General features: G+C 41.1%; 1 protein-coding gene across 1 annotated transcript; it reads right to left on the bottom strand.

Annotated features, from left to right (window-relative positions):
- Positions 1-48: 48 nt before the first annotated feature.
- mat2aa (methionine adenosyltransferase 2Aa) lies at positions 49-9727 on the bottom strand. The gene is made up of 9 exons (XM_071466076.1): positions 9387-9727; positions 7046-7123; positions 5672-5794; positions 5047-5159; positions 4764-4907; positions 3790-4008; positions 3398-3580; positions 2707-2840; positions 49-2594 (listed from the first exon to the last, which is right to left on the bottom strand). Exons 1-9 carry the CDS (start codon positions 9478-9480, stop codon positions 2492-2494), a joined length of 1191 nt encoding a protein of 396 aa, XP_071322177.1. The 5' UTR covers positions 9481-9727; the 3' UTR covers positions 49-2491.
- Positions 9728-11319: the final 1592 nt, after the last annotated feature.

The following is an 11319-nucleotide window of genomic DNA, read 5'->3' as shown; positions in this document are numbered from 1 at the left end:
CTTAACATAAACGTGCTTTATGATACAAAATAAATGGCCAAAAGCACATCCCATAAGCACAAGCAAGCGTGCAGTTTATTTGAAGGGTTTAAAAGAGAAACTCAACAACAAATCAGACTCATCAGTGTGAATCATTGAAGAGGGACATTTCGCAGCCTCGGGGGTAAAAACTGGGTGGGGGCAGGATCAAAAGGTCAGATATCTGGGGGCAGGGGAAAGGGGCATTGCAGAAAATTTAAAAAGGCACTTTAACACACGTTCAGCGACCACACTGACAGACTCACTTCCAATCTCTTACAAAATGATTTAACAGAGGAAAAAAATGATCCTCAAACTGTTCCACCCACAGGAGACCATGTAAACAGGCTGGTTTCTCTGTACAACACCAACCAAGCATTTGAGTCATCTGTGGATGAGGTAGAGGATGCAAACATATTGTAAAAAATAAAATAAAAATAACTAAAAACAAAAACAAAAACAAACAAAAAAAAAAAAAAAAACTTTGAAAGGTTGAGTCATTTCATCAGACAATCATACAGAAAGATTAATTTAAAATGCTCTCATTGCAACACTCTGTGGCTCCAGGTTGAGGTTTCTCTGTAGTACACTCGGGGAACCACAGGGTGATGCCAGAGGAGACAAACTAAAGACGTCTTATCAGTGACAAAAGTGTAGAAAAAAAAAAGTCTCAGAAATATATATGGGGACACAGTACCATCTAGCTACACGATGAAGACATTTTTAGACAATAACTGTGCACACAGCTCAGACCAGGGACCAACTGTGGCGATTTTAACATTGAATACTAATCTCACTCAGGCTTACAGCTGGCTTAACATTAACTATGCAGCTACACTGTGTGGACTCACATCCAGGAGTAAAGTCAGGCAACAGGGGGAAGCAGTCAAAGGCATATACTGTGTGTTCATAACAGCTTGGACTCAGACCTGGCCAAGGTCTCTGGCATATTCCCTTCCTCACCTTATCTACATCTCCTGCAAAGTACATAACCTACAATGTTATGGAGTAAAGAATGAATGTTTTTAAAAACAAATAAATAAAATTAAAATAAAAGCTTCTGCTGCAAGCTCAACGGTCCTTTGGGAACGACTGTACATGTAACAGTGAGAGCAGAGGCCTTTGCCATTTTGTGTTTCTTCAAGAAATAATGTGCTGTGCAGTTCCGGTGGACGATTCAAAATCCACAGGCATTAAGTAACTTATCTGATCCCATGTTCTCATTCCTACAAAACTGAACTCTGCTAAGAAGACGAGAGCAGTAATGTCTTACATTCACTAAGCTGATTGTGCGCTGCTTCTCATCTCTTTGTCTTGGTCTGTCTGTGGCTCTGCTCTTCATATTCTTCCCTACCAGTCCACTTTTTATATTGTATGCAGGAGTGACTGAAGAGGGCAGGACACTACACATGTGCAACTGAATTAATAATGAAACGCCGCTATCTAACTCATTTCAAGTACAGTGTTGCAATTGGATAAAGGCAGACCCTGTCCAGATGCTACTGAGCCTGGGTTTCTCTGTAGCTACACCCAGAGTCAGTGTCAGGAAGGTCCAGTACTGTACCACGGCTTTATCTTGGTCGGTAGAACATTGACACATTCAACATTATCTGAAACATTCACATGACATTTAAACCAACAAAATAAATTACAAAAAATGGAGTGATTTCATGGTGCAGCCCAACATAACCACAAGGTCATTAGCAGCTTCTGACTTCTCTGTAAAACGTCAGAAAACCAGGGCCTGAAGGGACAGCACAAATACAAAAATTTGCAGATTTTATATCAAGTGTTTGACCCGATTTGTACCACAACACTTTCAAAAGCAGGGAGGGTGTGTGCTGTGAGGGGGACAGAGGTGATGCAACATAAAAATGGCTGTTAACCCATCAAAGTTAGGTGAAGAACGAAATGATGTGTTGCCATTAGAGAGAAAGCAACAGAGGATGACAATCACTGATTACTTCTACAACTAAACTGCAGTGAGATTCTGTTTTTTTAAAGTTGAGAAATCCCAGAAATGTTTTTATGACTGGTAAATATTTGCATGGCCCTGTTGGAAATGTGTCATAAGTAGAGTTTTAATATAAACTGTAAATAATACCTATCAGTGTCAGGGAACTAGATGACTGTTACTCACGCAAGAAAACGAGGTAAGCTGCCAGAACAAAGATGAATAAAAGCTGGCAGCACTGCTCAAATCTGTACGCACAGTCTCTCCGACATGACTGTTCAGTTGAATATCTAGGCAACTGAAACACTACTGTACTATGTTCAAGGATGTGTACGACACCAATGGGTGGGGATAGGGCATCTTTTCATGTAGTAGAGGCTGTGGTGATGTGGCTGTGTGTGCGAGGAGGAAGGGGTAGGAGGAGGAGAAAGAGGAGGAGGAAAGTGGGAGGTAGACAAACACACAGGTTCATCTGTAATACACCTAAGGCCCACTGGGAGATGAGAGGTGGGGGGGGGTTCAGTATTTCAGCTTCTTGGGCACCTCCCATGAAAAAACGTCACGACCAAAGTGACCGTAAGCTGCTGTGCGTTGGTAGATGGGCTTCTTCAGGTCAAGATCCCTGAGACAGAAAAGATTTATAAAAACCTTAAATATGTGTAAGATGTGTATACTGGGAATTTTAATTTCATGTTTGTTAGCAAAAATCTGAAATTATAGACACCACAGCATACCTCACGATAACTCCTGGACGGAGGTCAAAGTTTTTCTTCACGATGTCCAGCAGCTCCTTCTCACTCTTCTGGGACGTCCCATAGTGGAAGATGGAGACAGAGAGGGGATGGGCAACTCCAATAGCATAGGATACCTAGAACAGTTGTCAACAATTACACACACATTAACAACTTCAGCTAAGACAGGAGAGACTTTTTTAAAGACAAGACAGCATCAGCATATAAGATGTGTTTTTTTCAAAATTAAAATTGTTTGGAGAATCTAAGGTGGTGGACTTAGCACCTGGATCTATCTCTCTCAAAAAAAAAAAAAAAAACAAGTACTAACAAGAACTCTGTGGAAAAAAGAATGTGGAAAATGTTACATGTAAGCTTTGCCTTTGCTGCAGTGGTAACTAGAGCGAGATGGATTTGTCAACCTGGTCAATATATAGACATAAGCTTATCACAGACATGTCAGGACAGAAAAGTTATGCCAAATATATGCTTGAGGTCATTCAGAAAACAGTGTCTCTATTACATAGTCTTTCATCTCAGAGGGCTGAGAACCTGTATGTCGTGTTTTGGAATTTTTTAATGTGTCAAATATCAATATCAAACTCCACAATCCATTATCAGTCTGACTAGCAAACACAATAACACAATTTTTTTCCTTGAAACACTTAAACAGTCTGTTATACTGCACACTCACCTGGACCAACACACGCTTGCAGAGCCCGGCTTTTACCAGAGATTTGGCCACCCAGCGGGCAGCATAGGCAGCAGAGCGATCCACCTTGGTGTAGTCCTTCCCGGAAAAAGCTCCGCCTCCGTGAGCCCCCCAACCCCCATAAGTATCGACAATGATCTTACGCCCAGTCAGACCAGCATCACCCTTTAGGAAAGAACAGGCATGTTACCTACAGGACTTTGAGGTTTATGATCATCTGAGACAAATTAAATGCATTTGACAGAAGCATTTTTGAACAGCTTTTTTTTTTTTTTTCAAGTGAACACATCTTTTTCATCGAAATTCATTAAATGGATCTTCTGTCCTGGTGTGACAGAGGAGCTCAAGAGGTGCAGAGTTTAAAGAAGCCTCACCTGTGGTCCTCCAATAACAAAGCGGCCACTGGGCTGCAGGTGGTATATGGTGTCATCATCAAGATAGCCACTGGGAACCACGGCTTTCACCACCTCCTCCCTCAGACAGTGACGCATCTCGTCCAAACATATACCCTCATCGTGCTGCACAGAAACCACAACGGTGTGGACACGCAATGGCACCATGGCGCCGCGATCTTGCCTGTACTGGACAGTCACCTGGAGGGGAGAAACAAACGATGAATAAATATTTAAAAAGTAAACAGGATGGAAGAGTTTCCTGTCTGTCCTTCTTTGGATTTGTTTTGGCATTGGAGAGCAGCTTGTAGAAACACACCCTTTCCTTAAGTAATGCACATAAATAATAATGTATACTTTTTCCCACAATGATTCTGATATCCTCCCAAGCCTTAGAATCATATTTGATGGAAAGGGCGTCATTATCCTACTAATGTTACTTTTACTCTTGACTTCATAGAGTGTTAGTACTGACAATAAGCTCTGAGACAGGAAAGACAGGAAAAACTGTGGTGTAATACATAATCCACGACTGACAAAATAAACTGACAACAATTTCATGCCAAACATTAACTGGTATTAGCTGCTAATGTGTAAGGATCAGCTGCTTTTCTGTTTTATACCACTGAAATTGAGTAACTTTGTTTTTTTGACTTGTTGAGCAAAAGAACCCATCTGAAGACATCACCTTTGGCGCTGACAACTTGCAACTGGACTTTTTTTTTTTTTTTTTTCTTTAATTTCCCAAAATTTTATAGTGTATGTAATTATTTAAAAAAATTTCAACACATCAAATGATGATTGAAATAACAGCTCTGGTTCATAGTAATATTTCTCTGCGCACCCTCTTTAAATGTATATATTTGAAAAGGTTAAAAAAAATTGTAATAGAGTTTTACTTTCTAAACAATGCAGATGGATTATGTGGAGGTAAAAGCATTGCATCCTTGTCTAACCTGAGTTTTGGAATCGGGTCGGAGCCATGGCAGTGTTCCATTTCGGCGTAACTCGGCCATCTTGGCATTGAGCTTGTGGGCCAGGACGATAGTGAGGGGCATACACTCCTCAGTCTCATCAGTGGCATATCCAAACATCAGACCCTGTCAGAGGTGCAGTTGCAAATCATAGCATGAATAGAGGGCAAGTGAACATGACAAACTCTATTACCACCACCACAATTCTGGCTCCAGTTACCCAGCCGTGGACCAAACACAAACATAAATGTAAGAACCCTCCGACCTGGTCACCGGCTCCCACATCCTCTTCTTTCCGGTCCAGGTGAACACCCTGAGCGATGTCCGGGGACTGCTGCTCCAAAGCCACCAGCACATTGCAGGTCTTATAGTCAAAGCCTGTAGAACAAGACAACAAGGAGAATAAGCCTCAGTAAACTGTTTGACCTGCCAATCCTCATCACTCAGCCTCCTTCACATACAGTATGTTTCACAACTACATTTGTAGTCATGGGTTAACGAACAGTATGGAACAGGCCTGTCTGGATTAGTCTCATTCACAATAGTAGGATGTAAGGTGGATTTCAACTATCCATCTGACTGTAGTTGATTTGAAGGCGTTTCTTCATTCAGCCGAGGCGGCTTCATGAAAACTGACATGCAAGACACTGCCTGTCTGCATCTTACCAGGAATCCCTCTGATTCAGCCTGAGGGGCAGGACATCACCTGGGAAAGGTACATAGCTTTCGGTGCTTCCTGGAAAGGCAGCCTTATTGGTTTTAGGTAATTACTCACTTACTTACTGGCCTTTTTCCAGTCTTCGCGGTTAATTTGTGCGTAAGAAAGAGGCTTTAACTGCTTGAATCCCGACCCTAACTAAACTCACAACAACCGACGTTCATCACTGTACCTTTAGAGGAGTCGTCATAGCCAATGTGCTTGATTGCCTCTCTGACAATCTTCTGGTAGTCAACGTTAGCCCTGGAGGTGATCTCCCCGGCCAGCAGGATCATCCCCGTCTTAGCAACAGTCTCTGTGGACACAAGGACAATGCAGTGTGAGGGACGAGAGTGAAACTTAAGAGAATAGATAATTAAGAACAAGGAGGTGAACGGGAACAGAGTACACTGGCTGGCAGGGCAGGTTTAAATTTGTGTTTTAAAGAATTTTACATCTTAGCTTCAAATTTAAAAGACGTGTTGATCACATATAATGTAAAACAAGGCCTGCACCTTATGATTATTTTCACTGCTTCTTATTTATTTATTTTCTACATTAATTGCATATTTACAGTCCAAAACCCTATACTACTATAATCTAGGACTAAATTCTACAAATTCTCACTTTTGAGAATGAGGAACTGTCTAATATTTGGCATTTCTGCTTGAAAATGACTCAACTGATGTTCTGATCTACTAATTGCTGCTTTAATATCAATATATAAAGCCACCATATAAAACTTTAAGCCTTGATGCAGGATGTAAACCGTTAGTCTGACTACCCATCTGGATTAATTGTGCAATGAATCTGTGGCAGATGGCCTTTTATCCAGCAGATGGCCCTCATCAACATTCAAGCAGTGAAACATAATGCAAATAGCTAACCTCTAAAAGCACAGGTTGTGAGCCATCAGTGGCTGCATACTATCCAACACAGCGTAAAAACAAGTCATCTGTGGTGGAGATATCACATGGGGTTGTTCATTTAAAGGCTTTGAAATCTCCGTGGTAGAGTGGGATGGATCACCAGCCAACACCATTTAGACTGGTTCTCATAGCCAACCAGAAAGAATCCCTATTGATTTCACTTAGTTGTTCAACTTCAGGCTCTGGCACTTGGTAAATATCCTGAGGCATTGAAGAATAAATGTAGCTAATTTGTAATTTAAACACCCAGTCTATGGAAGACTTGCAATACCAAGCTTTCACCTCCTGCATCTCCAGTGTATTCAGGTACGAACCATATGGTCATTTCATGGTTATTTCAACATCATAAAAATGTGCAAGGTGGGCTTTAAGCTCCTCGTTTAGCTCCAGAGTTCAGTTCCAAGGGCCCCTTAGTTCCTTGAGCCAGTTTGCTAAAATAGTTGTGTTTCTGAGAAATAAGACGATACACTAGAAAACATTTCTCAACACAGGAATCAAAAGATACAATAAGTAACATGAGTTGAAACAAGGGGACCTCACCTCTGTTTTGCTACATGCCTCATCTTGCACATTCAACAGCAAACACTCAGTTAACAACAGCTGCTGCGGTCAACTTGCATTGCTGTCCAAAGACTTACCACATGCTACTTTGGCATCAGGGTCTTGTTTGAGGTGTGCATCCAACACAGCATCGCTGATCTGGTCACAAATCTTATCTGTGGAGCAACACATGAGAATTTTTCAGAACACCTTACACTTACAAGTTCCCTCCACTAAAAGAATAATAATTAACATTTATAATTATTTTACATTCTTGGTTACTGAGGTGTTAAATTGGATGAAATAAAACCTGCCTGTTTTACTGGAGGTTCTCTAGAAAACACATTGATGCGAGATACACTTCAGCAACAATGGCATATTTATGTATGCATATTTACATGTGAAGAGCATGCTCGTGATTACTAACCATTGCAGTGTTTTACAACACATATTTTTACTGCTAAAACCACTGTTTCTACTGTGACTCTGCACTTGCACCTATTTCCTAATGCAGCCATTAACCAGAACTGGTTTAACATCATCTAAATCAATTCAAAGTACAAGAAAAATGGTCAGAAAACAGGCTGACAGTGGCGTAACAGCTGTCACAACTAAACGCACACATATAAACTCAACACATCCACAGGAAAAACTTTCCAAGTATGATAATTAATCACCTCTAGAGGTTATTATTTACAATATAGTCACTGGTATGGCACAGACTACGGTCTAAAGCTACTTTTTCTGGCACCTGTTGCAGTTTGTGTCAACTTGAATCACACAGCCAAGAAAGGCTCTTTCTTATGCCTTTGCTTTGGTCTGTACCTCTGATGATTACTGACGTACATGTAGTCTAAGATTATTTGTGACAACTTCTAACTTTTTTAATTTTTTCCAAGTTCAAGGACTCACAGAGAGCTCACAGTTGTTTCTACTTCCTTCACTCCTCATGTCCTGTAGAGTCTTCCTCCCTGATATATTCGGTGATTATTCGCCCATACAACTCAGGACAGGAGCGACAGCATTCCACGGATGGCTGAAGCTGTTCGGATGCGTTCCAAATATTTTCCTCACCCACTGTAAGTGCTAACTATAAAGGAACACCTCAAAGCTCATCAGAGGAGATCTCTGTAGGTGCCCCCCCTGTCCTGCAACTATAAAGTGTGTGGATGTGACTACATTACACCCACAGCTGAGCAGCAGCCCCTGCAGTACCTATATTTAGGAGTACTGGTAAGCCTATTATCTGTTTCAATAGAGCTGCCCCCACTGCCCCAGTATAAGACTGAAAACTGCGCCTTATTGTACGACAAGCTGATTAATAGATCTGCAATTAAAATGTCATATGTTACAGATGGATGCTCGGATGGCAGTTTATTAGGAACACCTCGCTAAAATGAACGCAGTCTAAAACAACAGCCCTGCAATAAAGCAAACCTTCATGCTCAGTTTTTCTTTAAACTGTTTTAGAGAGATGTTTATGGCCTCCAAAATACAGCTGAAGCAAACAGCTGCAACATAGATTAAACACTATAACCGCTGTGAAAGTAAGATTTATTGCAGGGCTGTGCAAACAGACTGCATTAGTTTTTAGTGAGGTGTACCTAATAAAATGCCAACTGAGTGTATATTACAAATGTCTGGTACTTTCTATGTCAAAGTGCTACACTATAACTCTGGACTTAGAAAATAAAGAAATTAATTTTCTATTGTACATTAGCAAACAAAGATTCTTATAATTCACTAATAAACAGGTTTTAGGGCATATGGTACACTTTCATGTAAGATTGAAAGGGGTTTTGACAGTAACCAGCGAGGTTAAATGATTCAAATTTCAAAGTAAAGTCTCATGTCTTTGAATGAGTTTGTCGATCAGACAATAACAAACCTGCGGCTTCTGAGCACATGTGTCATCTTGTCCAGCACTACAGGAGATACTGTCATGATGAAATAGTTACCTTGTCTGACTTAGCAGTAAAAACTAAATACACGCCTTATCTTACAATTAATCCCAGCCACAGACACAGCTATTGTTAGGCGTAGACATGTTATGAATCATCTAAGAAAACCCTGTGAAGCCAACCGAGTGACAGGCACCAGCAGCGCTCACTAACATGAGGTTAGCTTTAACAGCTAGCCGCCGTGTTGTTAGCACGAAGCCGCGACTCTCCAAATTAACACCAAACCCTGTATTTTCCCAACATATAACTGGACCGTCGTCCTTTGCAGCATGAATTACATGTGGGCTAATTTCACACAGTGTGTTTTCAGTGTGTTGACAGCGGAAAGGTGAGGACGAACATGCTACTCGGCGAACAGCTGACAGATCACAACACGCCGAGCTAACGGTAATTTGCCACATGACCTTGTTTGAGAGGCTAACAGGATGCTACCAGGCTAATTACGGTCGTCAGCAACCTCGCAAACAGCCAGACTCACCGGGGTGTCCCTCTCCGACTGATTCAGAAGTGAAGAGGAAACAGTCTTCATCGATGAAGAAGTCGTTGTGGAAGCCGTTTTGGTGGGAGTTCATCTTAGTCTATGGACACACTGTTAGCTAACCGGCTAGTCGCTCAGACAGCTGCTCTCACAGTTCAGAGGGCGGACAGAGTTTCTACAGCCTTCACACAGGTATCCTGCTCTCTCTCTCTCACACACACATACACACACGGACACACACAAGGCCGCCACGCCGCTTTCAGCCTCGGCTCCCCGAATGAAGTCGATGCGGGGCGGACAGCTCTACTTATCCGCCTTCTTCAGACCCCTCCGGTCATTTCTCTCCAGCCAATGTTGTTGTTGAGCACAGACCATGTGGTGCCAGAGGGCGGGCTCTAGTGAAGCCAAACAAAAAAAATGTTCCTAAGGTGAACTGGTTAAAAAAAAACAAAAAAACAAAACACACACAACAGGTGACCAACGCCTGCCATTAAGTGTATTTGCTTTGAATGTTTTACCTATTTGAGTGACTTTTACAGGCCTGAAGAGGTTTTAATAATCTGTATTTCAAGGCATGAATGTTTGAATATTTACTAATTTTAAGGTTTTTTAGAATTTAAGAGGCTTGAAGATGTAAAGGTTTCTAGTATTTCACTTATTTAGCCTAAAGGGGGGAGGGTGCTCAGTATCTTACTCATTTTAATAATTTCCATAAGGCTTGAAGGGGTGATGGTATCTAGTACTTCATTTGACTGAGGGATTTTTTTAGAGGTCGGGGTCAAATATCCAATTTTTCTGTTATTTTAAGGATCTTTAGAGGCCAGAAGAGGAGAGAGTATCAGGTATTTAACTTAACGTAGCAAGAAGAAGTAAGTGAACCCTTCAGAATTATCTCCATTTATGTGTAAATGAAATATGGTTATATCATCCAAGTTACAATTATGAACAAACACAGTCTATTTTAACTAATAACACACAAATCATTGCATTGTTCTTGTCCATATTTAAAATTCTTCAAACATTCACAGCATATGGTGGAAAAGGTATGTGAACCCTTCAGCTGAGGACATCAGCAAAAGCTAACTGAAGTCAGGAGTTATCAAACCTGGAGTCCAGTCAATGAAACGAGATTGGAGGTGTGGGTTAGAGCTACTATGACTTGTAAAAAAAAAATCATTTAAACATTTTTAATCGGCTGATGTGAACCATGCCTTGCAAAAAAAAGATCTCAGATGACAATCAAGAACTGTGTATTTGCATAAAGCTGAAGGGGTTAAAGAATCACCTCAAAGAGTTTACATATTAATCCATCCACAGTGAGACAAACTGTTTATAAATTTAAATAATTTAATTTAAATTTAGCTCTGTGGCTACTCTCCCTTGAAGTGGACATCCAGCTAAGATGACTCCTGTAGCACACCGCAGAATGATCAGTAGCATAAGAAAGAACCTCAGAGTAACAGCTTAAGTCTTAAAGGAAACACTGGAGCTGGTTAACATCTTTGTTCATAAGTTTACCATATGCAAATCATGGTGCATGGCTACACGGAGCATGGTGTGCTGCCATGGACACCATGGAAAACCCGTCACTGCGCACCTGAAGTTTGCCAAAGAGCAGCTTCACACTCCACAACACTACTGGGAAAATGTTTTATGGACTGATGAAACTAAGGTTGAATTGTTTAGGAAGAACATGTAGCACTATGTAATGTGTCATGTGCAATGTGAAAACATCCTCCCAGAGGTGAAGCAGGGTGGAGGGAGCATCATGATTTGCGATTTTCTCTGGATCTGGACAGCTCGACATCATCAACAGGGTACTGTATCTTACAGGATAATGTCAGGGTGGCTCTCTGTCAGCTAAGCAGGAGTTGGGTAATGCAGATGGACAATGACCATAAACATAGAAGTAATAGAGTGACTTCAAACAGAA

This window comes from Trachinotus anak, unplaced genomic scaffold (assembly GCF_046630095.1).
Source record: "Trachinotus anak isolate AG129_WGS33_773 ecotype Australia unplaced genomic scaffold, CSIRO_AGI_Tana_v1 ptg000028l, whole genome shotgun sequence".
Classification (NCBI taxonomy): domain Eukaryota; kingdom Metazoa; phylum Chordata; class Actinopteri; order Carangiformes; family Carangidae; genus Trachinotus; species Trachinotus anak.
This window is presented reverse-complemented; position numbering and strand designations above follow the sequence as displayed.

Coding starts and splice junctions, on each gene's coding strand:
- mat2aa (XM_071466076.1), bottom strand. CDS start 9,480: ATGAACTCCCACCAAAACGGCTTCCACAACGACTTCTTCATCGATGAA. Junction 4,009..4,763: donor GACCCGATTCCAAAACTCAG/GTTAGACAAGGA, acceptor TCTCCCCTCCAG/GTGACTGTCCAGTACAGGCA. Junction 2,841..3,397: donor GCAAGCGTGTGTTGGTCCAG/GTGAGTGTGCAG, acceptor CAACTGTTCTAG/GTATCCTATGCTATTGGAGT.